Source organism: Apium graveolens, chromosome 9 (genome assembly GCF_009905375.1).
Source record: "Apium graveolens cultivar Ventura chromosome 9, ASM990537v1, whole genome shotgun sequence".
In the NCBI taxonomy this organism is placed as follows: Eukaryota; Viridiplantae; Streptophyta; class Magnoliopsida; order Apiales; family Apiaceae; genus Apium; species Apium graveolens.
Window position 1 is genome coordinate 257,443,429 of NC_133655.1, and position 27,598 is coordinate 257,471,026.

The window sequence follows — 27,598 nt, forward strand, 5'->3', positions numbered from 1 at the left end:
AATTTTATTTAACGAATTTTCAAGTGACAAATCTTTGGTGATTAATGTAATATTATCATTTAACTTGATGTTATTTTTTTATCCAATACATTACCAACAAAAATTTGTACAAATAAAAACTGTATAAAAAACCCGAATAAAAACCGAAACCGATGAATAGTTAACCGAAACCGAAAAACCGTTTTAAGCGGTTTGGTGACGGTTAGTAGCAATTAACCGAACCGAACCACATGTATTAGTTTGGCTACAGTTAATGTTAAAAACCGCACCAAACCGTATTATTCACGCCCCGATGAATTAGAGTTAGAGAGTATGATAAGCAAGCAAGTAATAGCGTAATACTGCCACTTTTGTGAGGCTTGCAATTGAACATGGGAGTGGAGAAATTGGTAAGAAATATAACACGTAAAGATAACACAATTTACACGAAGCATCCAAGCAACTTCCTTCTTTGTCCCCTTTCAGCTTTAAACATAACTTATTTTTTTTTTTTTAATTTTTTTCCCATTTACATAAATGAGTGTTTTAATGTTATCCAGAACTTAGCTCCCTTGCTCTTTTTGTCTTTTTCATTTTTCAATCGATTCTACAAATCGTCAATAAATTATTAATAAATAATATATTTTTAAAAAATCTCCAGATTAATATGAATAAATACAATATATTTTCTTGGAAAACTACTTATATAATTTTTTTTATCTGTACATAAAAAGTGGACCCACCTATTCCAAATCTTATATAACTTCCTTGCAAATGCATTTCAATGTCTACCCTCCCTCTGCATCACAATAATACACACACGCATACTTACATATTCAATATATTTAAAAAACAATTATTCTCAAAAAATGAGGGTTCACCCAGCACCACTCCAACAACAAATAAACACGAGGTTCCGATACGGCGTCGCATCATCTCTGTTGAACAAGAAGCAGCTCCGAAGACTCCCTCACATCTTCGCCAAAGTTCTAGAACTCCCCTTCCACTCAAACGCCGACGTTTTGGTGCACGAGACATCTGACTCACTCCGCTTCGTTATTACAACCGACGACAACACTTTTGAACACAACAACATAAGGGCCCACTCCATTGATATTCACCCGGGAATTACGAAGGTAGTTGTACGAGGTGGCGGTGTTGATGATGAGTTGTTGGTTGATGAGATGGATCTTGATGTTTGGAGATTTAGGTTGCCGGATGCGACTTTGCCGGAGCTAGCGAGTGCGGCGTTTAGTGATGGTGAGCTGGTGGTTGTGGTGCCGAAAGGTGGTGATGACGTGGAGGAGGATGTGGAGGGTGAGAGGTGGAGTGAGAGTAGTGGACAGTTTGTACTTGTACACTAGTTTGTGTTTGTGAGTGAGTTGTGTTATTCGAGGTTAATTAATAAGTGCCCTCATATCAACTTGCTTTTGATTTTAATTTTAAGGTTGTTGATTTTTTAACACTGCGTGTGTTTTTATTTTTAATTATTTAGGTTTCGTTTTAGACCGATAAGTATGAATTGTGATGTTACTCGGATACGTGTAACGTGATTAGTAAGTGTCGAATTTGGCGATATTTTAAAAAAATTACATGTTTGAGGTTGAAAACTTGAAATGAAGTTGTTTATGATGAATGGCGAGTGTGTAATACAGGTATTTAAGATGAAATGAAGAGAGACGGAGAGGCAAGCGAATTCTGTTACATTTAAGGTTTTGAGGTCACAAAAATTAGTGAAATTTGATTATGATTATCAGCTAAGCTAAAACGATAAAAGATGGGATTTTTGGTATGATTATTGGTCTGAAACTGGGCAGCTACTTCAGTTGGAATGAATTAGCTGTTTAACTTGAGCTGTATTGCACAGATGGGAGAATGAAATATTGATCAACGCGCTTTAAAGTGTTGAACTCCATTTGAAATGGAATTAGACTAATCAAAATACTCATACAACTCTTTACATTCTTCTATCAGCCTGTAGTTTTGGACAATCTTTGCAGGTATAAGATGTGATTTCAGGAACACATGCAGTCATATATTTGTACTCTTTAAGTATTCTTTCTTCAGATTCATTGTGTCAATCTTTACTAGCCTGCATTGGTGGCATTTTCTCTTCTCTGCTCAAACTGTTCTAAGTGTATATGGTTGCCTAATTTTTCTAATAAACTCTATCTGATTAAGTTGGAGACATTGCTATGACTCCTATTATGAATGGTGGCAGACATGAATATTCACTTCTGTCATTGCATCTCAAAAAGAGGTAATCTTTCTTCCTTTCACAAGTGCATGAGATATTCCGTAAAAAGCAAAAGTAAAGAGCTTCATTGAAGTAATCTTTAAGATTGTGATTGTTCTTCATTGCAGTTCGTTTTTACACATAAATTGTCGATGAAATTTGTTTATGTAACACTCTATCGAGGGAAATTACTTTGTTTCCGAATTTACTCTCTTGTATAATCTTATTATTAGGTAACTTTCAGCTTACATGATGTTTACTCCTCTTGCTTATATCCAGAATACTCGTCACTTTCTGGGGATAGTTTGATGCAATAAGACTTCGACGGTGGATTCAGAGTTCTTACAGGATTAGGTACCCTCTATGATCTGATTCTTTAGAAGAGCAATGTCCATAGTCTATGTTATTTTGCTTTCAAGGTAACATAATAATCTTTTCCACTTGGTGCAAAGTTAATGTTGGACCACTTCGGATATGGGCACATATTCTGCTAGGAGAACTAGCACAGGGAATTGCAATTTGACACCACTAAGTGCCCATACTCTAATTTATAGTTAGGACTTGGATCAAAGGTCTGCTTTCTTTATTAAAAGCTCGTGTTCTTCCATCATTTTCCTGACAAAGATTGACAGTAAGAAAATGGTTTACTCTTTTTATCTTTCTCTCTTTCTTTTTGTGCTTGTTTTCTTCTCTGGTCTCATTCTCTTTCCGATAATATTTGTTAGCATGAATCTTACAAGTCCATAGTCATGGTAAATGCCTGGTAATTGGCAGTATAGTTGATTTTTTGCATGCATGCTCTGAGCGAAATTTTGATGGAGTTGTAGTCTCCAGTTTCAAGCCTTTTGCATGTAGAAGAAATTATTCAATCTCTTGGAACTTCTATTTTTTGACCAATATGAAATCAGCCTGTGTATGTTAATAAAAGGCTAAACGCCTAAACCTCATTGAACAAGCCCCGGATCAGAGAGAACTAATAATATCATTGTTCCTATTAAGAACCTGCCTATTTTTGAAACCCCCAAGAATTATGAACCAGACAAAACTTATTTCTTGTTCACCTATATTTGAATCCTTTTGTAGTGCTCTCCTCATTACCAAACAATCTGTTTATTGTTCTCTCTGATCATATAGCTATTCTGTTTCACCATTTTGAATTTACCATAGCAGTATATAGATCTTCCTCCAAAAGAAAGATATGAGCCAACTACAACCACAAAGGTCCCAGTATGATGCTTCACAAAACATGGCATCTCATGATGCATCCTCCATGCAGTCTGTGCCCGCCCAGAATGCCAATGTAACAAGTGTGGCCAAAGATGAAAGGGTCTCCGCTCAAGGAGGTGATCGACATGTTAATGCAGAGTTTGGAGGACAGGTACATAATTACAATCTTAAATTAAAAACTCGGATTCTGTGGAGTTTAACCTTTGACAGATTTCTCTGAACATATGTTATACATACTGAGGTCGATGTGCAATATTCTTGTTACATAAATTTCAGATGTTTACTAGGATATCTTTAACTACATTCAGCTTCCTAGCAAATTACTTTTATTCTCCTTCTGAAGAAAAAGTAAATAGAAAACAGGTGAACAACATCATCAATAAACTTCAGCTAACCAAAATGACACAAGTTATTAGGAGCATCTGTTCTACTAAAACATGGCATATAGAGGAACAAGGTGCAAAGCTTTGAGCTGCTCTGTTTGCATACACAAATCTTTGTACAAACATTAGTTCATCTTATGGCTTGTACCACTAAATACCAATCACAGTAAGCACTAAGCACCGCATTTACCACAATGCCTTATTGATCCAGCCCAACACCTCTTAACAATAATCGCCATTCGCCTCTATTAACTGACGAGACATTGAGCCATTAAAGGACTTGCCTACACCAAAGCCTTTGTTCTGCACAAACCCTACTGCAACTTTGAATCCAAAGCAACTATACTTCAACAACGCCGCCATGGTATCCAATTGAGGGCATAACCAGATTCCCAGCCATACTGTGTAAAGAACCAGGTGGTAATGGTCCAAAAGGGGTTATACATATACATGTACTATGTTGTGCATTATCATATTGTTCAAGGTACATCTGTGCTAAAACAACTACATTCTTCACTATTGGACGCTTTCTTTTGCCAAACCAACTCATTACGAGCAGGCCAGAACGCCTAGCAGAGATTGCAACTTCACCTGCCTCTTATTTTCCTATCTGTCGTAAAAGTCTCAACCTGCCATGAGACTTATACAGAAATTTTATGGTTTTGTGGAATAATTGGATACGAATTAGTGAATGAACTTGTAAACGGATAACCCTTAATAAAATAAACCGATGATTAGTACGATTCCCCCAACTCATAAACTTATTTATTTTGTACTGGACCTGGTGGCTTGTTTATTGTACTTTGAGTAATGCAAAGAAGCTAAGAGACCTTTTAACTATTTAACAAACTGGTAAATGTATATTACTTGCTTTCCCTTAGTGTGCTTCAGAGCAAGCACATAAATCACCAATCTAGGATAGGTCATCAGGCATTATAATGTTCTAATCTAATTGGCAAGTTTGCTCAACTGTAGTGAATATCTAGTCCATGTACGGCTAGATTTTTTTTAATTGCTTGAGAAGTCTTTAGGTTTGAATGTAGGTGGTTGAAGGAGATGCTAATATGTCACCAGTGGCCGGGTCTAAAGACATTGACACAATAACTATTGGGGAAGCTTTGGAGGCAACGGCCTTATCAGAAGCCGGGGACAAACCAGTGGAGAAAAGCGACGCAGCTGCAATACAGGCTGCCGAGGTCAGAGCAACTGGAAGCAGCCAAATAGTTCCTGGTGGTGTAGCTGCCACAGCTCAATCTGCAGCCATTATTAACTCCAGGATCGCGGATGATGCAAACAAGACTACACTTGGTGATGTTTTGGCGGTACGTGCTAATACCGCTGGATGTTTATTCAGCTTTTTACGAGTGTAGAGTAGTGTCGTACTGACATTGTTAATGGTCAGTATGTATTCAGACATTATCAGCTTAGATTAATTAGAAATGTGTGTGTGTGTGTGTGTGTGCATGGTTTTAGGATGCAAGTCAGAAACTGCCGGATGATCAGCCAGTGAAAGAAGTTGATGCAGAGCGAGTGATTGGTGCGGAGCTCAGAAATGACCCTGCATTGACTGTGCATCCTGGTGGAGTTGCTACATCAATGGCTGCTGCAGCTCAACTTAACAAAAAAATGCAGTAGATGGGATAATTGTCCGGGTACACTTTGTCACATATACCCACACAAATAAATAAAATTCATGTTAAATCTTCATGCTAAAATAATGTTGTGTATCCAGGACGATGTAGTATATACTGTACAGAGAAGTAAAACCAATGCACAACTCCTTAAAACTAATGATCTAAAACTCTGATGTGAAATTAAAAAAAAAAATCTGATGTGGATATTAAAATTTCAACACTGCTGCATCTCTGTCAACATATCTACGTAATATATTATCTTAGCCTGAAAAAAGAGACAGAAAGAGAGGATCTTGGAATAATAAAAGCGTATACACATTGTTGGAATGAACCGTTATTACAAACAAATTTGTTTTGAGAGATTTTTTGTAGTGAAAAATTGGTATATGCAATATTTTGCTGTCTGATGAATAAAAAAATTTGTTTTGGGCGGTTTGTTGCAGTGACAATTGGTATTGGTGCAATATTTTGTTGTCCATCAATAAAAAATTGAAGACATTATAAATATCTGCAATGTATGTAATTTGAGTAATGCTAGTGGCTCAAATCAAACGATGTTTCGTAATCAAATGGCCTTACAGGAGTTCTTAATTATGTATATACACACGAAAAAACTAAAAGAATAAATGGGGACACAGCTGAAAATGAAAGCAGAGTTGTGTACCGTATTTAGTGAGGTGGTTTGGGGGTTAGTTAGACTGGTTGGAGGACCATCTCTGTTACTTCACAACTAGCTATATAATCTCCTTATTCCTTAAGTTTTTCGAATATGGCTTTCTTTCACTACAAAACTTGTGTTTACCCACACTTCGCTACCATTTTTGTTTTTTTTTTTCTATTGCATTTTAAAATTATAGTCTAGTCGCTGCTATTCATTCGGTTGTAAGTTTGGATGTTATAAATACGATCAATACTTATCATGACTTAAATGGACAACACCTCTCACAAACGTTTCTCTATTTACTTGTTCTTTTCTTTAAAACTAAAGGTTTACCATTTAACTGAAACTCATGCAATCACTACTTCTGCTAATATAAAAAGTGATACTGAAGTCTTGCTCGACCGAACTCATGCAATTAATCGCTAGTATTGCTTATTCGTAAAGCTGATAGTCTAGCTGAAAAATAACAATCGTCAAAACATAATAGATCTCAATAACATTACCCAAAAATCTATGTATTTAACCGGTTAGATTCATGATTTAATGCGTTTCATAGGACCTGATTTAACAACAATCAACAATACTTAAAACTTGTATATTATCCTATAGAAACAAGATTTTGGCCACAAGTATGCTTACTTGTCAAGTCATTTGGGAAGGGATACATATCTCTGCAATCCATGTACAAATTGAATTGGCTTTTCTAGACTTTTGTCTATACTTGAACTAACCAATTACCAACTTCCCCTCACTATACAACTTTCTCATGTATACCTTTCTCCTCTTAACATCCTACCTATCAATTCTCAAACTTCAAAATGCCAAAAACTCTTGGAAAACATCTTAACATGTGTTTCCGAAAGATGATCAATTCTCAAGCCTCGCCACCACACCAAGATGATCACTCTCATTTCCTCATCCAAAGTTTTAACTCGCTTTATGATCCCACCACCTCCTTGGAACCCTCCTCGGTCGCTCCTGATTTCGCCACTGCTTATGCCTCCCAACGCTTCTTCTTCTCTTCCCCGGGACGCTCCAACTCCATCATTGATTCTACTTCATCACTAGCATCCACCTCCTCTTCCTCATTGTTACCAGAACTCGACACTTTGAGCGGAGGCATTGCTGTACCAACACTGTCACCGGATCCCTATTTGGATTTCTTCCGATCCATGCAAGATATGGTGGAAGCACGTAGCTTGACAGATGTGAAAACAAACTATGACAACCTGCAAGAACTTTTAAGGTGCTATCTGTCTTTAAACCCAAAGAGCACTCATAAGTACATTGTTCGAGCTTTTGCAGACTTGCTAATCAGTCTTATGACACCGCCCTTGGAAGGTCTTAATCGGCAACATGATCCGTTACTCTGAGCATATGATCCAGCTACCACAGGGTTCAATGGTGGTGCATATCTATAAATGCAATCATGCTAGCTAATTAATTATACGGATATACTTCAATTATTAAACATGAACATCAACTCATCTATTATTGTGTGTATGCCAAAGAACTCCATGTGTATAAATATGGTATGGCCATTTCAATAAATGCAGCTTTAAAATACTGAGGTAGCAGCATTATCACCATATGCTGGGATATTTCTCTTGTTCCCCTTTAATTTTAATTTTTCTTATATTTATATTCACATACATAATTAAAATTTTGTTTTCAAGTTCAGCCTTTTATGAAACGATAAATCGTCAATATTACATTGCAAGCATAATATTTTTATTGAACCATCCATGTTAAGAAACATGAAATGTGGAGTAAGACTTGTATCACTTTACAGTTTACACTATTACTCAACGTACGGTAGAACAACAAATATATTAACTATAAGTGTTAATACCAAATATTTAAATTAAATATATAGGATCACTAGCTAAACAGATATTAAGAAACTAGTCACTCTAATTGTCTGGATCTTATAAAGTGCCCTGATATTATACCACTTAAAACCAGTATTCTAAAAATCGATTTAGGCGGCCCTGGTCCGCCTAGCGATTTCTGGAACACTGCTTAAAATTATGCTAAAACTGATGAAGAAGAAGTGTGTTCCTAAGTGTATAACTAACTAGGCCCTTGTAAGTACTGTTCCCCTGTGTTTTGGTACTCGTGAATAGTGTGAAATTAACAACTCTTTATGTTATGTACATGTAAAGTGTAAACACCTTAATTGATCAATCATTTTCTAGGAAGATAGTACCACATTAGTAGTATTCCCCACAACTTGGATTCTACCTTGTGTCTGCTCACTTGTCCTGCAGATGTTCTTCATTTCTTTCTTCCTGTCAAATTCCAATAATTTTCAATCCTGCTCTATTTATTTTTATAAAGCCATTCATGCATTGTTTATTCCAAAAATAATAATTCTAGTCGACATACTTATGTTAAAAGTAGTTGTAACTTACTGGCAAAATAGGATGATACGAACTATATTGGGACTCTCACTAAAATAAAATTACTAATGAATTCAAAAATGCAAAACTTCTAACATTTGGACTTTTAACCATTATTGTTTAAAAATAAAGATTTGACTTGAAAATATCTATTTGATTAAAATATTATATCCTAAAAATAAAGAGAAAAGTCTATTCTAACCTATTAACTCACAAATAATATTTTAGTGTAAAATATATTTTTATTCATTAATAAACCATGACAAAAAAACATAACTAATAATTTTAAACTATTTGTGAAATTAAGACATTAATTCACTTTCATAAGTTATAACAAACATAGAAGTATGACTAAAATTATGTCGTCTCGGATCCTTGAAACAAATCTATAAGCCATATTTTTAAAATTATAACAAACACAGATTTGAAAACTAAAAAGTTAAACACAGGTACAGTATATAAACTAAAAGGTTAAACACAAGTACAGTATATTACATGGCCAGATGGCCTTAATCTTTGAAAGTGAACAAATCATGCATGCATCATATTTCTTCTGCTGCTCTTTGAAAGACATCCCACATCCAAAGTCTAAACATTTTTCCCAACATAAGTATATTACAAAAATATCCACGGCAAAGGATTAAGAATCGTTTAGATAGGAAAACCAAGATAAGTACTTGATGAGGAAACTTATGTATACTAATCAGGACTGGATAAAATAACTGATATTGCAATATAAATGGAACAGGTGGCTGATAATTTGTGTACAAAAATTAATTTTAACAAAAAGATCAGAAAAAAAGAAAAAAGTTTTAAGGATTTGTGTTAGGTTAGAACTCCACACTGCTACGAGAGTAGAAGATAACAACAATCTCAAACCAGAGTACGTGTAAGAAGTTTACAAGAACCATTTTTGGACAAACTTTTATAGTAAAACTTATGAGTGAAATTTAAATTTCTAAATTGTAGGGGAGATTAACTAGTAGAAACATTAACATTGCAAAAACTCAACAGTAACTGACAACAGCTCTGTCAAAAATTGAAAACATAATAAATAACCCCGCAGAAGTTTTAAAGATGTGTTTAGGCACCAAAATATATAGATAGAATCTAAAATACGCTTCAAGAGTACAGAGTTCTTCAATCCATTTCTTTGTCAACTCAACAAAACTAAAGAAAGGAAACTTAACAAGCCTATCGCTTCTTTGACACACCAACAGTCTTTCCCCTGCGGCCAGTTGTCTTTGTGTGCTGTCCACGCACCCTAAGACCCCAGTAGTGACGGAGCCCACGGTGATTTCTGTAAAAATTCATACAGAGAAAATCAAATTAAGATATGATGAATACAATCCTTGAAATTTACAAATAACAGAAAAGCTTACGCAATCTTCCACAAGATGACACAACCAGTACAAAATTTGTATCAAACGTATTATATCTCAACAGTTCTCAAACAATACAATATTACAGTATCAAACCAAGAGAACTGACAAACCTGATCTTCTTCAGGCGTTCAAGATCATCTCTCAGCTTCATGTCCAGGGCATTAGATGTCACCTGAGAGAACTTTCCATCTTTGTAATCCTTCTTTCTGTTCAAAAACCAATCTGGTATCTTGAATTGACGCGGGTTTGCAACAATAGTCATCAAGCTATCAATTTCAGCAGAAGAAAGTTCCCCAGCCCTTTATAAGCAACACATAAACATATACAGGGTCATTTACAAAAACAAGAAAAATAGAGCAACAAATAATACCAGGCAGCAGTAAAAAATAAATGCTAGCAGAAAAACCCTCGGAAAGAAGCTCTTATACAACTTCAAACAACAAAAGAATAACCAGGTTTAGGCACCCAGCAACGTAGGCTCACCCAAAATAATTCATGGTTACGAAAAAACAAATTCAAAAACATATTCAGAAAATAGAAACACACAAATTGGTATTGGACTACTGGAAAATACAGATCGATGCGACACAAAGAAGCCTGTGGCCACAACCATAATCAGCTGTGCAAATATAAATTAAAAATTCAACATATCTTAAAATCTCAAAGCGAAAGATTCTGCACATGTAACATCACATGGTTATCTTAATCTGCTAGAATTATTCTTTGACCAATTTATGTTAACTTGACACGTACAAGGTATCTGCTGCTACCAATATACATAATGCACATAACATGTGCAAACCTATACACTATCGCAGTTTCAGGTGAGAGATAACTGATAAAAGCAGAAAGTAGGTAATCACTTATATAGATATTGTGGTAGCTTAAGCTCTTAAACATCTTCAACCATGAGATGCTTTAGTAAGAAGGTAGCTACACCATCTCTACTTTTTCTGAATAATCGGGACATTGGATATTCTACATCAAATTACTGATTATTCTAGTTATATTTTAGCATTGACATTTGATTTGAACAAATTGTCATCTATGGATAGGCTATATTTTGCAATGGTTACCTGCATTTTTTACGAGCTCTTTGAGCATTTGACTAGTAAAACATCTACAAACTTTAAAGGTGACAATAATATTAAGATAGGAGACAAACTAGCAAATACTGAAGCAAAAACATTAAATTTAAGGCATACAGGCACCAGCAGCTAAAGACATAGTTTTGGATTTCTAAACTGAGAACCTAAATGCACTCACTTTGCTCTTGTAAAATGTTACAGTAATGCTGACTTCCATTGTTTAAACTTCATTCTATACATGTTGATTACTTAATCCTAGAAACCGAGAAACCAACACTGTCTTATCGTAACATTAGCTAAGCATGCTTAAAATATGATCTATGAAAGCAAGGATAATAAATTTGTAACCAATACCAAGTATAAATAATATAAACAACCAAAACCTAGAATAATTTGATCGGATAAAAAACAAATTCTGTTAATATCCTCATTGTTCAAAATCATAAATTTTGTAACTCTGCATCTTTCCCTCTCGTAAATTTATTCATTTCCACAACACAATCTATCATCTATACAGGTAATTAGATTCCTATCACTCCATTAAACATACGAAATACTTGCACAAGAATCACGCAATTACACATACCCAATAACAAAACAATTATTATCACCACCAGAGAAACAACATCAGCTAGTAACACAAACATGTAAAATAAAACTATACCTAAACAACAAACACAACTATCAAACATCATTTGTACATTACTCTAACCAAAACTACTTAAATAAAATACAGAAATGAATGACCATAAGGTTCGTAAAATTATTACCTCTTGTTCATGTCGACATCAGCTTTCTTACAAACGATGTTAGCGAAACGACGACCAATACCTTTGATGGAGGTCAGAGCAAACATGATCTTTTGTTTCCCATCAACATTCGTATTCTGAATACGAAGAATGTGTTGAAATTCCTCATTTGCTACCAACGACTGCAGTTAAAAACGTTGTAATAACATAAGCATAAAACATAGAGATAGACAACAGTGTAAGTAATTGTATGTATGTGTTGGGGAAAGCTTACCATGATTGCAGCTCCAAAGTTCGAATGTGCGGCGGCTAGGTTTTGGAGATGCTGTTTTAGAGAGGAGTGGAGACGAGATGGAAGTAGATTCTTATATATTCAACTAATCACGGGCCTATACGAAAAAACCTACCGGGCTTAGTTTAGTTATATGAGCTGCTGGGCCTATTCCTAGTTTTGAAAATAATACATGTACAGTTTTCAGGAGATTTTGTGTTGGTTTGATTTCGTTTCAGTAGATTTTGTGTTCTAAAAGCCTCAAGTAAATGAAAAAGAGGATTTTCCAAAAATATATTTTAATCTATTTATTTAATTTTGCAAAAATATGATTTTTCAAATTTTTTTACAATACAATTGGTTATTCGATGCAACCTCGAATGCCATCAAAAAATAAAATTCAAATACTTTTCCAAAAAAAATAAACGAAGTTACATAAGCTTGCAAACTGTATTTTTAGAAATATTTTTAAGACATATTAAAATCACAACTTTTTTTAGAAAAATAGTATTTTGGTAATTTCAATTGAGAAAATTTGAATTTTTTTTTCATATTTGTACTCAATTGGGTAAAAAGAGAATACAAAACACTTCTTAATCCCAAAACTTTGATTTTAGATCTTAATTAATTTAAATATGAACGGGATTAAAATTAACTTAAAATTATAGATATTAGAGAAATATTTGTATTTTCTATGGCTTCATGTTTCTTTCAAGAATAAAGATATTAATTCACTAATAAAAAATTATACGGCATCTACATCAGATCGAGTCGAACAAATAATAAATTGTAATCGCCTGTTTTCATTAATAGACGCTTAACCGATATTTTGAAGATAATGTATATACAAATACAAGTACCCACTTAAATTAGGTGTACCCTCTCCATCATGTCCTGAAGGAGGAACCACAATTTTATACAAAATTTCATTACTGAATTAAGAACTCTGCTTACAATCAGTGTTCTAAAATCCCCGATTTTTAAAAAAAAATTTCGATTAATCCCCTACAAAGTATCCGACCGATTCGATCTTTGAAATCCGATTATTTTTACGAATTTTTCTTTATTGCAGTATTTATAATTATTTTTTAAAATTAAAATACTATATTAATTTAAATATGAATAATTATAGAAATTATGACATAATAAATATATATTTGTTAATAAATAATTAATATAATCATAATAATATATTAAATATAATTTAATATTATAATACATCCGATTTTTACCCTGATTAATTTTTCCGATTAATACCCGATTTTCAATTAATCCTAAATCGGTAGCTCGACCGATCTTCCCCGATCCGCGATTCTCGATTTTTACAACACTGCTTATAATAAAGAAGTGAAAAAAAGAAACAATTCACCAAACGGATTAAAATTCTTCACCTAAAAAGAAGATTATTGAAAAAAACAAATTAAATAAAATAGATAAAAAGATTTGGGGCTTTTAACCGAATAAGCAGATTATGGTATTTAAGAGAGAGACGTCACTGACATGAAAGTCCATCATGAGGCTTGGGCGAGAAAGAAAGTCACGAACAATCGAACATTCATATTCAAATATATTTTTGTGACAAATATAGATTTCATTTCAGCCAAAAAAAAAATCACTCGATTGAAATAATTTATTACAAACATTCAATTTCAGCAACTTTGTAACAATTATCATCCTTGCTCCTGCTAATAGTCTCATACTGTATTACATGACACTGAATACAATTTATGCAAGTTTTGAGCCAAAACTTAATATTGCTATTTCGTCCTCCCTAAAAGCAACCAATCACCCAGGCATAATCTTCTCAAAACTGGTTACATTCGAACCCCAAAACTGAGAGGGGTGAAGAGAAGCTGATGAATTACTAACAGTAGAGTGTTTGTTCGTAACAAATTCAACAAAAGGCAGACGCATAATCCAGCTGCAAATAAGACTAGATATGCAGTGACTGCTGTCCTTTTCTGCCTAAATAATCCTAAAGCTCCTTCAACTTAATATTGTTGATGTCCAATCTAATATGGGACAGCGGACAAAACGACGACATAACATTACAGGATCCCATGTTTATACTTTATTCATCTAGTCGCATCAGGCTTTCAGAATGAGCTCCTCACAGTTATGATCAACACTGCACTCCTCCAGCAACACAGTCTGTACACATAATGTACAGGTAAAAAATTAGCCAGCAACAAATACATCCCACGGCAGATTTAATAGCAACCTGCGAATGATGTACCTGTTTAGAGAAAAAAGTGCACATGCGTACACTTGAAAAGAATTGTACAGAACATAAACAGGATTATGATGATTTCTCAACTCAAACAGAAAAGCATAATATCAATGTTTCATGCCGGTGGTCTCTGTTTGATTGTGGAGGAGGAAAGGAAGAGAAAGTAACAGAACTTACAGTGGGCTGGAAGACCTCGGAGGCTTATACTGACAGAAAGTCCGCCTCATCGGAACTTTCCTCATAAATAATGACACTGGTGTCATGGTTATCTTCATTGCCACTTCCCAGGTCACTATTGTAACAGCTATCAGATGTATTTACAAAACATGATCCATCAGACATATGACAGCTCAGCTGTTGTGGAGGACTCATATCATCGCTGCTAATCATTTGTCCAAATTCAATAAAACTGCAGTAGAAATAATACATTAAGCACGACAGGTGGTAGCTAGTCTTGATAGTCAATTTTAATTTGCTAAAGTTTCAAAGAAGACACACTACTAACCTTCCTTCAACCGGAAACTCGGCCAGCAGGCTGAAGTTGGGCCTTTCTCTAAAAAGTTGCTCTGCAGGTATGAAACTGCATGTAGACCATAGAACGTAAGTATACAGTAAATTAACCGAAACATCTACAATGATAGGAAGAACAACCTTGGGTCGTAACACCTGCTGCACCAGTCTTCTTCAGATGCTAGACCTTCCCGGTTGGACACGTCCTGTTTCAAGTCAAAGTTAATAAAACGAGTAACTATAAGTGGTAAATTCAACACCAATAAATTAGAAAGCATCTCGATGTTAACATTTAAATATAAAATACTATTTAAAATAGGAAACAAGTAAATACAGTTCTACTCACAAGGTGTCTAAGGAACTTAAATTCTCCTGCAATAATGGATGAAATAAACCTTTCGACTTCTGCCTGCACGTGCAGAAAATAGAGACTGTGAGACATGCATTCACTATATATAGACAGAGAGGGAGGGAGGGAGACTTTGCTCATACTTTTCTGAGATGCATACAATCCCGTAAAATTATAACCTCCAAAAGGTTTCCACCTGCACCTCCAACAAGCTTCCTGCATAACATGTATTATGGCGAAGAATGACCGAACAGGTAGGTGAGAAAATATGAATCAAAACGAACTTAAAAAGGATGATTAGTTAAAGATGCGCTTACTTTAAGAAAGCACCCGAGATAGAGTAGGATGTGGAGAAGTCAAGATGTTTCAGCTTACGAAACCCCTACATTGTTATATGTCACAGTATCACACACAATCAGAGAAACATTTTCAAAGCACTTAAAGTAACTAATTCATCTGCATAGAGGGCTAGAAACAAGTGCTTCCACATATTATATATGGAAACAAGCAACACATTTGAATAAAGTTCTTATTTCTATTCTTATGGTCTGGTTATCCCTCATACTAACACAAAAAGTATGAAGAAGAGGGAAAACTCTGGCATTTTTTTCTTATAGACCTCCAACATTTACAATATGACAAAAATCTTCACCAAGTTTCTGAACTTATCAACATAGTTTCCTTTAGGAGACAACTGCAAGATGTTCCTCTTATATGGGTAAACTCTGTTCAACTCCTGATCTGTTAAAAATTGATTTTACATGGGAATCGGCATCACCCACTAACTACATTAAAAGATTCTATCAAAAATATAAAACTTAATCTGATGAAACACTCCATTTCCAATATACACATACTGACTACTCTTTGGGCACGTGTCATTCATATACATACAATACAGGCACAGTGGAAATATTAAAGAGAAAAAGTTATGTATGTCACTACTACCCACTATGTTAGTACATTAGACAATCAAACATAAAATTAAAGGTTATTTATTCACATATTGGAGGTTTTTTACTGCTTTTTCTTCGAGATAAAAAAGCTGTCAGGATATTACTGCCGGGACCAGTACTTGGGATCAATGACTAACTTCCAAGCAAAAGTAAATTTATCAATACAAGCAAGGCGAGAAAGGAAGAAAATGCAGTCATGAAATAGGAAAGGACATTTATTCTCTCATTCGCACAACCATAGTTTACCTTGATGAGTGCCAATATTTTGAAGTCTTGCAGCTTGAATCCCCGTAGTGCTAAAGAGTTGAGATTAGGGCAATTTTGCACTAAATCGCTGCAGGTCGGGGACAATTTCAAACTGTCATCTCTACCTACACAGAATACAACGAAGGCATACTTAGCTCTGAAAATAACAGAGGTTACATGTACAAACTACAATACCTGTCTTGGAAGATTCAAAAAAGAGACGTTCGATCAGATGGCAATGTTTGCTAACCGATTCCAATGTTTGCCTCAATTCGACATGACTGCCATAAGAATTTGCATTCAAATTACAAGACATAGACCTCAACTCAGAATAAAGAGAGGCAAAATATTGCACGATCTCATTACAAGAATGAATGAATTGCTAGGCATTTTAATTTTTAACAGAGAAAGGAACTCTATACTCTAGTGGGCATGGTCACTACCATATAGAGGATACACCAAAACTAAGAACCCAGCAACCTAAGAAATATAAATGGAAACAGAAATTTGTGTGTGTATCTGGTTAAAATAGGACTTATGTTTAGCAAAAAAAATTGGACTTACAGGCCAACAATTTCGAGATCAAGGAGAGATGGACAGACTGATAGTGCTGCAGAAAGCGCCGTGTTATCCACTCGTTCAATATTATTAAGGTGCAACCTTCTTAACAGTGCCCTTCACATCCAAAAAAAATAAATCAGTTATAACGACTCTAAGTGACTAAAAAAATCCTTCTGGTTCAATATAAATACTACCCTGGAGCACCATTGTCTGAACCTAAAGAACTTAAGCACGACCGTGAAAGAATACAAGATTCTTTTCCCTGTCTTGATCTCTTATCGTTCCATGAAAAACCGGATATGTCTGGGGAATTTCTTGTACTATAAATACATGTCTGAGAAGAACCAAAAAGTGCAGTTGGACCAGGCATCAGACCAAGCTTTAAAGACCTGGGATTTAAGGGATAACAATCAGAAAATAATCCTACAGAAGCACACACGTCAAATGAAAACACAAATGCATAAAATCAGCAAGGTCGAATTTTATAAATACACAAAGTTACACAAACTTGTTGATGTTGGAGATTTATGGAGATTCTGCAATAATGAATAGAATTATTAGTTTAGAGCCATAATTTGTTTCATCATGATCTTGCAAACTTCAAAACAAATCAGTTACTATTCCTAATTATTTATATCTATCAAGGCTCCATAACTGTTTAGAAGAAAATATGGGAATGGCAGTTGCTACATTCCAAATCAGCAAATTTACATTCTCAAAAGCTAAAGGTTCCATGCTTACAACAATACGTCAATAACTTATTATAAAAAATATTGTAGAAGAGCTAAAAAATTCAATCAGTAGAGATTAAAATAGTAACCAGTTATACTCATAACATCCCAGTTCTCACATGATTATGAAAACGAATTTTATATGACTGAAAACAATAGTCGTTTTACCGAAGCGCTTTTCCAGATCGCTGAATCATTGTGGACACTACCATATTATTAACTTTTGGAATTACAGTTATCAAGTCAATACTGGCATAGCACAGTGGATCAGAAGCACACTTGCGGAAAAAGGAACATGCTGCAGCAGCATAACACACACTTTGAGTGTCCAGCATTGTAAGAACCTGAAACGAGCATTATTATGATGTCAAGAGGCTGATATGTATTATCAAACACCGATGTATTATGTATATAAAACTGAACCCCTCTGTCTAATCAACATATTCCATTTTTGTACTGTCCTAGATTAAATTCGACTTCTGGAAACTGAAAAAGGTATACTGCCAGATTTAACAATATGAGAAATACTCTCAACAATAAATGTCCAAGATCAATATTGTATAATTGTTATATGTAACTGAGTTACGTTTCCACATATAAAACAAATTTTGGAGAACTTGGTAAAAATACTTCAGTATGTCATCTTACTGGAACATCAAAAACACTTTGGTCTAGTGACTTAGAATATAATACATAATTACATATGCAGATATGCTGAATGTATCAACTTAGGAAGCCAATTCAATACATATATGGTAGAACATCCTGGACAAACAATAAAATACTTGATAGAGTGGTTTTGGTTGAAAATATAAAATCTATTGAATCCTATGGTACTGTACTGGCCTACTCCAGGTCTGCAGCAGCTTAACAAAATTAATGGCTAACTTTTCAATTTTCATAATGTGAGTACTGACTGCTGTGTGTATTAATGGTTTAATCTTCGAACTATGCCAGATGCTTAACGTTTAGAAAACTTTAAATTGGTGTACCAGTACATCTACTTTGAACTGGTTTTACAAACTAGTTCTGAATTTGTTCTATATTTCGGTTATTAAACCAGTAAATCGGTTGTAACAGCTTTTTCTATAGGATTCGGTTATCCGTATTATATTTTCAGACTTAATAATTTGGTTTTGGTCACAATTTACAAAATGCACATCCCATGGACATAGAGCACTTTACTTCGAACTGGTTTAATAAACTACCACTTCAAACAGATACTAAATCTATATCTATATTTCGGTTATGAAATGGGTTAAAACAGCTTTTTCTATTGGATTCGGTTATAGGTAGTATATTTTAAGACTTCATAATTTGGTTTTGGCCACAATTTACAAAATGCACATCCCATGGACATAAGAGCACTACCCAAAAACAGCACACGTACATTCAACTATCGGTTATCGGTAGTATATTTTAAGACTTAATAATTTGGTTTTGGTCACAATTAATAAAATGCACATCCCATGAACATAAGAGCACTATACAAAAACAGCACACATACATTCAACACAAACTAAATCAAAACCTAATACTCACAGTAACAAGCTAAATTCCTAAACTAAAAACAATTTTAAGATACAAAAAAAAAGAAAGTAAAAAATAATAGAGTACAGTACCTTGATTGTAAGATCGGGAGGGAGAGGCCAAACGACGGCGTTATGGAGACAATCACGTTTACGAGCAGATCGTTTACCAGCTTCAAGCAACACAGAGCCTAACAAAAGAGCACGCTCAATCATAACATTCTGATCGGGAGAAGATTCGATTAAATCATCAAAAGCGTGATCGAGTAAAGGCACAGTGGTTTTATCAGAGAGAGATAAAAAAGAAAGTAAAAGAGAATCTAATTGGATTGGATCCAGAGACATGGGAGAGATTGGATCTGAGACGGCGGCGTAGGGGCGTTTAGAAGTGGCGGAGCAAGGGCGGTTGTTGTGGTGGAAGAGGAGAGTATCCATTTTGAGTGGAGGGAAGAGAGATGTGGGCCCGGGAGAGTGTAATGAAATGTAGGAGTGGAGTATTTTAATAGTTACTACAACTGGTGTATGGAAGTGAGTTTTGGTAATGAAGTGAGGGTACGGACAAAACTATGTCATTGATTCATACGTCCAACTGAATGTGTGCACGTGTACCTCAATCCAACCAACTCAATAATTTACGAATTTCTTGTCTTTTTTTTTGAAAAAATATCAAAACATATATTTTTTAATTTATCTGTGATTTTATTATATTTTAAAAATAATTTAAAAAATAAGGTTTATAACTAAAATGAAATTTATATGCGATTTTTCAAAATTCTATGAAAAATGATTTAAAAAAGTTGGTTACATTTGATATAACATTTATTTTTTTCAAAATTTTTTTTTATAAAAAAACTTATTTTCCAAAAAAAATCCTTTTTACGAATTTTAATTTTTGTACACAATTTTTTTCTGGGGACTCATGTTTTTTAAAATAAAATTGTACTATTATTTATTTAAAAAATTTGGCGGTTTAATTTTCTAAAATATTATTTCTCGGGTTATATATTTCTATAAACATATAAAATACTGTGATTTAAAAAAGTTGGTTACATTTGATATAACATTTATTTTTTTCAAAAATTTTTTTTATAAAAAAACTTATTTTCCAAAAAAAATCCTTTTTACGAATTTTAATTTTTGTACACAATTTTTTTCAGAGGACTCGTGTTTTTTAAAATAAAATTGTCCAATAATTTATTTAAAAAATTTGGCGGTTTAATTTCCTAAAATATTATTTCTCGGGTTATATATTTCTATAAACATATAAAATACTGTGATTTATAATGATTTTACAATATTTTGTTAAATTTTTTAAAAATATTATAATAATCAAAAAGTAATAGACAACTATTCTAAATTAGACTTAATTTAATTATCGTATTAACTTGAAAACAAATATTGTTCTACGGAATTAAATAAAGAGTTCTTTTACAAAAATTAATAAATTTTGATCATTTTTATTTCTATAACTTTTTGAATGCAGTGATTTGTCACTATTATAAAAAAACAATCGAAATGATATAAATTTATAATTTTCTGTATATATTGTATGAACACCTAATTAAAAAGCATTTACAATTTTACATAAAAAGTATCGTGTTATAGATAAAAATGTGAATAAAAATAAAAAATATTAGCTTGTTCGAGAACATATATAGACCGACTTGCACTGAGAGCTTCTCAAAAGCATCTTTTCTGGAATCAAAATCTTGAAATGCAGTATCAATTTTGGGTACATTCTCCATTGGGGGAAGATATGCAACATCATTAGCGAAGAGAGTGTGAAACAGCAAGTTTCATATCTGTAAATTGTATCTATGTGTTGTAACTATTTTGTTAATACTGTAAAGAGAAATGGAGAGAGAGCGAGGGAGAGAGAGAGATTGTTGAGATGGAAAGCCATCTTGAATTAAGTTGCATAATTTGTTCTGTACGGTGTGAGATAAATAAACATGTGCCAAAAAATACAGTTGGCGGGAAAAACTGTTAGCATAACTAACTGCTAATTATTTACAAGTAAAGAGAAAAATATCTACAATCCAGCTGCTAGAGCCGGCCAAACGGGCGGTTCGGAAATCGGCTCGCGTAAAATTCGCGTAAGTCGGCTCGTCACGTGCCGATTCAGAATTCGGCCCAAGCCGTCTGTACAAACGAACCGAACACGAGTTGTAGTCTGTGAAACCGGAACCGGCCCGGCACGGCCCGCTAAATCGTAACGATTCAGCTGAACCGAACCGCTCGGTACGGCCTGTCAAACCGGCTCGCCAATTGTAACATTTTTTTAATTAATAAATTTTATAGAGGTATCGTCCTATTTTCCTTATTTTATTTTAACACATTCTAGTTTTACAAATCATACATTCTAGTTTTACAAATTCGGGGGAAAAAAATAACACAATTTTTTTAGAGGCCCAAATCAATTGTAACATTTCTGTTTGCTAGTTTAAAAAAATTAAATTGAAATACTTTTAAAAAATTAAGTCAACTTCGGAACTAAAATCAAAATAAAATAGATAAATAATTTATTAATGTAGGAACTGAACTAGAAAAGAGAAAAAGAAATTCCTGAAAATAATTTGTTAATAATTAATGGGTATGTGATTTTCAGAAACAGACTAGCCTGTTTATCAAAATACAAATGAATAAGTTTGGACCGCCTGATTCGCCAATTCGCGGGTTGAACTGCGAATTATTCACCTCGCAGCTCCTTGAACACGCGCCAAGTCTGAACCGTATTATTCGTTTAATTCGCGGGCCGTTAACGATTTACTTTTTTGATTGATTGGCACGGTTCGGCACGGACCGTTACTTTTTTCGGGTCGTTCACGGGTTTAGTGGTGACCAAACCGGCCCGCCAAATATTCGGACCGGCACGCTCGGCCCATTCGTTTGGTCGGCTCTACCAGCTGCCATGTTGATGTGGCATTTCAGCTATCACGTTATAACTCCAACACCCCCCTCAAGTTGGAGGGTGAAGTATGCATCTTCAACTTGCAGATAATATCCTTGTGATGTAAGCCAATAAGAGGTTTAGTACATACATCTGCCAATTGATGAAGAGTATGAACATAAGATAAGGAAATTAGCCCAGAAAGTAATTTTTCACGAACGAAATGACAGTCTATATCAATGTGCTTTGTTCGTTCGTGAAAAATAGGGTTTTTGGCAATGTAGATATTAGCTTGGTTATCATATTTGACGGGGATAAGAATGATATATGCAACCTCAAATTCTTGAAAAATTCTAGACAACCAGGCGAGTTCAAAGGTGATACGACGAAGGGAACGATACTCAGCTTCAGCTGCGGATAAAGACACAGTATGTTGTTTCTTCGATTTCCAGGAGATGAGAGATCCACTAATAAGTATGACATAACCACTAACTGAACGTCTTGAATGAGAACAAGAAGCCCAATCGACATCAAAATAAGCTTCAAGTCTGAAATCAGGTGTAGAGCTGAGGAATAGACCTTGAGAATGAGTTGATTTCAAGTATCTGAGAACATGTAAGGTTGCCTGCCAATGAGAAATACGAGGAGCGACCATGAATTGGCTTAAGTGTTGGACATCAAAGGCTAGATCAGGGCGAGTATTTGTAAGAAAGTTGAGCTTACCAACAAGCTTTATTAACTGGGATGGATCTGAATATGAATCACCAACATCTGGAAGAAGTTTGATGGAAAGATCCAAAAGACTTACTACATGGGATAAATGCTGGCATGGAAACTCTTGAAGCAACTCAGTTGTAAACTTATGTTGAGAAATGACTATACCATTTGGAACAATATTGAACTCAAGGCCTAAGAAGTAATGTAGTGTACCCAGATCTTTGATTTTGAATGTAGAATTCAGAAACTGTTTGATATGGCTATTTTCAGCCTCATCATTACCAACAACTAAAATATCATCAACATAAATGGCTAGATAAACCACAGAGGAACCATTCTTCTTATACAGTAGAGAGGCATCATTTTTAGATGCTTGATAGTCCATAGAGAACAGAACAGTAGTAAGCTTGGAAAACCAATTTATGGAGGCTTGTTTCAGGCCATATAGAGATTTAAGGAGTTTACAAACTAATGTAGGATCAGATATATGAAGGCCAGGGGTAATTGCATGTAGACATCTTCATGTAGATCACCATGAAGAAAAGTATTATTGACATCCATTTGATACATTTTCCAACCCTTTTTTAATTGCAACAACTAGACTTCTAATGGTAGTGATTTTCACAACATGAATGAAAGTTTATGTGTAATTAATACCTTCTTTTTGTGTAAAACCTTTAACAATTAGTCTGGCTTTATATCTTTCTATACTATCATCAACATGATGCTTGACTTTAAATACCCACTTGCAATTGATGGCCTTTTTTCCAGGAGGTAAGGGAACTAAAGATCAAGTGTTATTGGCCTCTAGTGCTGCAAACTCATTAGCAATGGCTTGTTTCCATTCAGGATATTGAGAGGCTATTTCATAGCTAGAGGGTTCAGCTAGAGGTAAAGATACATATGTAGGTGAAGATATAGATGTATTGACTTTGCAACAAACAGATTGAGTGGGAAAAGTAACAGATGGAACACATAAAGAAACGAGTGATTGAGAACAAATGACAGAATGACATTGTGCTTGATAAGGATGAACATAATCTTGCAAGTATTATGGAATTTTGGAAATTCTAGAAGAATGTCTAGTAAGTGGTTTATCATTAGAGGTACTGGTATTATGAGAAGTGGTAGTAATATCAGCACTGTGAATGGGAAAAGTAATATGTGGGTCAGCGGTATAAGAATTTGCATCAGGAGAATCAGGATAAGTAGGAGAATCAAGGGGATTGTGAATGGGAAAAATATCTGGAACAACAATTGGCAGGAAATGATGTGTAGATGTAGGAACAAAAGGAAAAATGTTTTCATGGAATAAAATATCTCTTGAAACAGTGATTTGAGAGGGGGGAATGTTAAATACTTTATAAGGCTTTTTACCGTAGGGATAACCCAAGAATACACAAGCATAAGCTCTTGGAGAGAATTTGTCTCTGAAAGGTTTAGGAGTGCTAACATAACAGAGACAACCAAAAGGTTTTAAATGTTCATAAGAAGGTTTGATATTAAATAACAATTCATAAGGGGATTTATTGTTAAAAAGTTTGGATGAAAATCTGTTAATAAGGTATTAGAAATAAGAACACAATCACCCTAGTAACTAATGGGTAAGTTATACTGTAATAAAAGTGCTCTTGAGGTTTCAAGAATGTGTTTATGTTTACATTCAACCACGCTGAGGGGTGTAGGCACGGGAAATATGATGAGAAATACCCAATGACTGTAGGTATGCAGTAGCAGAAACTGAAGAACCAAGTTCAAGTGCATTATCTGATCTTATGCATTTCACTTGAGATTTGAACTGAACTTTGACAAGAGAAATGAAATTTTTGATAAAGGTAAAGGCATTACTTTTGTGACTTAAGAGATGAGTCCAAGTAGTTCTAGTGAAATCATCTACAATGGTGATGAAATATCTATATTTATTATAGGTAGGGACTTTATATGGTCCTCACAAATCAATGTGTATGAGCTGAAATTTTTCAGTAGTGTGTATAGTGCTATGTGGAAAAGGAAGTTTATGCTGCCTAGCTTTAGCACATACATCACAATAAGCAATAGCATTTATACATTCATCAGAAAAGTTACAAAGAGACAGAGTTTTGAGTTTTGACATAGGTAAATGACCTAGTCTAGAATGTCAAATAATAGATTTTTTCTTACAAGCAGAGAAAAAAGAACTAGCAGTCACTAGAGCTTTGGCATCTGGAAGGAAGAAGTCATTTGATGTAATGTAAAGTCCCTTGCAGATTCTACCAAGAGCCAGAGGCTTCTTCAGAGAAGAGCCCTGCAAATAGCAAGAATCAGCAGTGAAATAGACATTACAAGGAAGTTGATGTGTGTGTTTTGTGATAGAAATGAGATTATACTTGAAAGAAAGTACAAACAGAATATTTTGAAGAATTATACCAGAGGAAATAGGAACAGTGCATATATGAGTGATATCAATGGTTTGACCATTTGGTAAAGAAATGGTGCTTTTGTGTGATAATTCATATAGGGTGGAAAATAAAGATTTGTTGAAGCACATATGGTCACTGACCCCACTGTCAATGATCCATTCAATTGTAGAAGAATCAGTAAAACAAGCTATATGAGATGAAGCTGTAAAGGTACCTGCAAAATTTGTAGAAGAAGGAGTGGAATCTGAATGATGAATGATTTTGAGCATCTGCATTAGTTGGGTGCAGAATTCAGGTGTAATAACTGGCAGGGCTGCAGTACCAGATCCATCAGACAAGGTACATATATTTCACTAGAAGATCCTTCGACACAAGTTGCAACTTTCTTTGACTTCGTAAATTTGAAGTCTGGAGGAAAACCACGTAGTTTGAAGCATTTGTCAATCAGATGTCCTGACTTTTTGCATTAATTACAGTGGAGGTTTTTCTTAATGTCACCAGTAGCAGAAAACCTTGATTTGTTGAATGAAGTGAAAGGTTGGGCAGAAGCCTTAGAAGAATGAACATTTAACGAAGCTGAATCTGCAACAAAATGTCCAGGAGAATTGATTTCTCTCTGAGCTTCTTCCTGAAGTAAGAGGCTATAAACATGGCCCAATGACGAAAGAGGAGATCTCATAAGAATTGAGCCTCTCATCATGTTATAGGATTCATTTAAACCCATCAGAAATTGTATGACTCTTTGATCCTGTTGGAATTGAACAAGCTTAGTAGCTGCACCACATTTACAGCCACAAGAACACACGTGTAACAAACAGAGAGAGTCTATGTCATCCCATAACATCTTGATCTTGGCGAAATAAGTAGAGATATTAAGATTTCCTTGAGAGACCTCAGTTAACTCTTTATGCAGACCAAACAACTGAGCTCCATTAGAAACTCCATACCGCTCCTCTAGTTTTAACCATATTTGGTGAGCTGATGATGAGTAAATCACGCTTCTACCAATAGATTTAGACAAAGCCCCAAGTATTCATGGAATTACCATATCATTACACCTACACCAACTCTTGTAGGTGGCAAAATCAGTAGTAGGTTTAGGCAGTGAACCATCTACAAAATATAGCTTGTTTATTGCAGATAGAGCAATCAGCATAGATCTTTTCCAGTTACCAAAACCAGAGCCATCAAACACTTCAATGACTAATTTCATTCTAGGACTATCAGAGGATTGTAAATGTAGTAGATTGTCATAATCGAAATGAGAAGAATAAGTGAAGTTATTGGATGTGTTATGTGTTTCTGGACTAGCTGAACTAGAAGCCATAGTTTCTTATCAATCAAGAGAGAAAAAAATATCACAAGAGAGAAGAATATCACTGAATTGACTTGAGTGAGGCAAATTATCAAACATGTGTGATGTAATTGAAAATTTTAATTTTGAGAGAATGTTTGCTATGAATCTAACAACTAATTTGTAAGATCAACAGGAATAATGATCATCAAAGATCAAAACTATTGATTAATCAATTTTATCATCAAGATTGAACAGAAAATGATAAGCAATAGGGGTGAACGAAAATTGACCGACCCGCCAAAACCAACCCAAACCAACCCTTTTTCAGCCGAATAAGCCGACCCGTTCAAAACCGAGATTTGAACGGGTTAATTTTCAAAAACCCGATTAAATTGGGTTGGGTCAGGATTTGGCTAATTTTAACTGTTAGATATATTTGAGATGTCATGTGTAATATGTTTCATGTTTAGTTTTCAGATCTTAATAAACAGAAAATATCAGTACTTACTGGAAGTCAGAACTTAAGGATATCAGGACTTAGATTATCAGAAGATGGATATCAGAACTTAAGTACTGGAGGACTAACAATTAAGGAAGGAAACTGATTTACAGGAAAGAAGATCGAGACTAATACAAAAATAAGATATGCATGGAAAGAGTTAGAGGACTTAAAGAATTGTATAAGATATCTGATTGATATATTTTAGGAGACAGAATTATATTCCATATCAATTAGAAGTTATCTTGTAACTGTGTACTATATAAACACAGACATAGGTTTACACTATATGTGTTATCATTATCGAGAAGATCATACATTATAACCTAGCAGCTCTCGTGATATTTGTTCATCACTGAAAGAGAACAGTTCCATTGTAATAATGCTTATTATATCGAATATATCTGTTTACTATTACTTGTGTTCGAAATCGATTTGATTGTATTCTACACTATATTCAACCCCCTTCTACAGTGTTGTGTGACCTAACAAGTGATATCAGAGCCTATCTGTTAACACACATACAGTAAAGATCCAAAACAATCATGTCTAAAGAAGCAGAAAATCCAACCAAGCCCGCCAAAACTGAAGAAACTCAAAAGACTCAAATCCACAGTCGATATGAGACTATTAGGGTTCCCATACTGAGACCTTCTGAGTACCCCATAT

At 34.5% G+C, this 27,598-nt stretch overlaps 5 protein-coding genes across 8 annotated transcripts; 3 read left to right on the plus strand and 2 right to left on the minus strand.

Annotated features, from left to right (window-relative positions):
* Positions 1-848: 848 nt before the first annotated feature.
* LOC141686193 (uncharacterized) lies at positions 849-1,343 on the plus strand. Its single transcript, XM_074491243.1, has one exon. It carries the CDS (start codon positions 849-851, stop codon positions 1,341-1,343), a length of 495 nt encoding a protein of 164 aa, XP_074347344.1.
* Positions 1,344-1,588: 245 nt separating this feature from the next.
* On the plus strand, positions 1,589-5,677 carry LOC141686361 (late embryogenesis abundant protein 47-like). Of its 3 annotated transcripts, none has more exons than XM_074491400.1 (5): positions 1,589-2,239; positions 2,495-2,569; positions 2,668-3,593; positions 4,869-5,147; positions 5,299-5,677. In XM_074491400.1, the coding sequence occupies exons 3-5, from the start codon at positions 3,414-3,416 to the stop codon at positions 5,458-5,460; spliced, it is 621 nt and encodes a 206-aa protein (XP_074347501.1). In that variant the 5' UTR covers positions 1,589-2,239; positions 2,495-2,569; positions 2,668-3,413; the 3' UTR covers positions 5,461-5,677. The 3 variants fall into 3 exon arrangements, with proteins under 3 accessions (XP_074347501.1, XP_074347502.1, XP_074347500.1); XM_074491401.1 differs by having other exon boundaries at positions 3,386-3,593; XM_074491399.1 differs by having other exon boundaries at positions 1,589-2,569.
* Positions 5,678-6,636: 959 nt separating this feature from the next.
* LOC141684571 (transcription repressor OFP16-like) lies at positions 6,637-7,756 on the plus strand. Its single transcript, XM_074489609.1, has one exon. It carries the CDS (start codon positions 6,939-6,941, stop codon positions 7,491-7,493), a length of 555 nt encoding a protein of 184 aa, XP_074345710.1. The 5' UTR covers positions 6,637-6,938; the 3' UTR covers positions 7,494-7,756.
* Positions 7,757-9,502: 1,746 nt separating this feature from the next.
* LOC141686668 (small ribosomal subunit protein uS13z/uS13y/uS13x) lies at positions 9,503-12,174 on the minus strand. The gene is made up of 4 exons (XM_074491711.1): positions 12,019-12,174; positions 11,766-11,926; positions 10,018-10,206; positions 9,503-9,822 (listed from the first exon to the last, which is right to left on the minus strand). Exons 1-4 carry the CDS (start codon positions 12,019-12,021, stop codon positions 9,717-9,719), a joined length of 459 nt encoding a protein of 152 aa, XP_074347812.1. The 5' UTR covers positions 12,022-12,174; the 3' UTR covers positions 9,503-9,716.
* Positions 12,175-13,635: 1,461 nt separating this feature from the next.
* On the minus strand, positions 13,636-19,650 carry LOC141684188 (F-box protein SKIP17-like). 2 transcript variants are annotated; one of them, XM_074489029.1, is made up of 13 exons: positions 19,221-19,650; positions 17,767-17,942; positions 17,062-17,256; positions 16,871-16,981; positions 16,502-16,587; positions 16,307-16,431; positions 15,422-15,486; positions 15,248-15,320; positions 15,102-15,164; positions 14,897-14,961; positions 14,751-14,825; positions 14,423-14,654; positions 13,636-14,236 (listed from the first exon to the last, which is right to left on the minus strand). In XM_074489029.1, exons 1-12 carry the CDS (start codon positions 19,560-19,562, stop codon positions 14,447-14,449), a joined length of 1,584 nt encoding a protein of 527 aa, XP_074345130.1. In that variant the 5' UTR covers positions 19,563-19,650; the 3' UTR covers positions 13,636-14,236; positions 14,423-14,446. The 2 variants fall into 2 exon arrangements, with proteins under 2 accessions (XP_074345130.1, XP_074345129.1); XM_074489028.1 differs by having other exon boundaries at positions 13,636-14,166; positions 19,221-19,649.
* Between the last annotated feature and the right edge of the window lie 7,948 nt (positions 19,651-27,598).

Coding starts and splice junctions, on each gene's coding strand:
- LOC141686361 (XM_074491399.1), top strand. CDS start 3,414: ATGAGCCAACTACAACCACAAAGGTCCCAGTATGATGCTTCACAAAAC. Junction 3,594..4,868: donor ATGCAGAGTTTGGAGGACAG/GTACATAATTAC, acceptor GTTTGAATGTAG/GTGGTTGAAGGAGATGCTAA. Junction 5,148..5,298: donor CACTTGGTGATGTTTTGGCG/GTACGTGCTAAT, acceptor GCATGGTTTTAG/GATGCAAGTCAGAAACTGCC.
- LOC141684571 (XM_074489609.1), top strand. CDS start 6,939: ATGCCAAAAACTCTTGGAAAACATCTTAACATGTGTTTCCGAAAGATG.
- LOC141686193 (XM_074491243.1), top strand. CDS start 849: ATGAGGGTTCACCCAGCACCACTCCAACAACAAATAAACACGAGGTTC.
- LOC141686668 (XM_074491711.1), bottom strand. Junction 10,207..11,765: donor GATGTCGACATGAACAAGAG/GTAATAATTTTA, acceptor TTGCTTATAAAG/GGCTGGGGAACTTTCTTCTG. Junction 9,823..10,017: donor GAACGCCTGAAGAAGATCAG/GTTTGTCAGTTC, acceptor GAATTTTTACAG/AAATCACCGTGGGCTCCGTC.
- LOC141684188 (XM_074489029.1), bottom strand. CDS start 19,562: ATGGATACTCTCCTCTTCCACCACAACAACCGCCCTTGCTCCGCCACT. Junction 16,982..17,061: donor TCAGACAATGGTGCTCCAGG/GTAGTATTTATA, acceptor TTGGATGTGAAG/GGCACTGTTAAGAAGGTTGC. Junction 15,321..15,421: donor ATCTCGGGTGCTTTCTTAAA/GTAAGCGCATCT, acceptor CATGTTATGCAG/GAAGCTTGTTGGAGGTGCAG.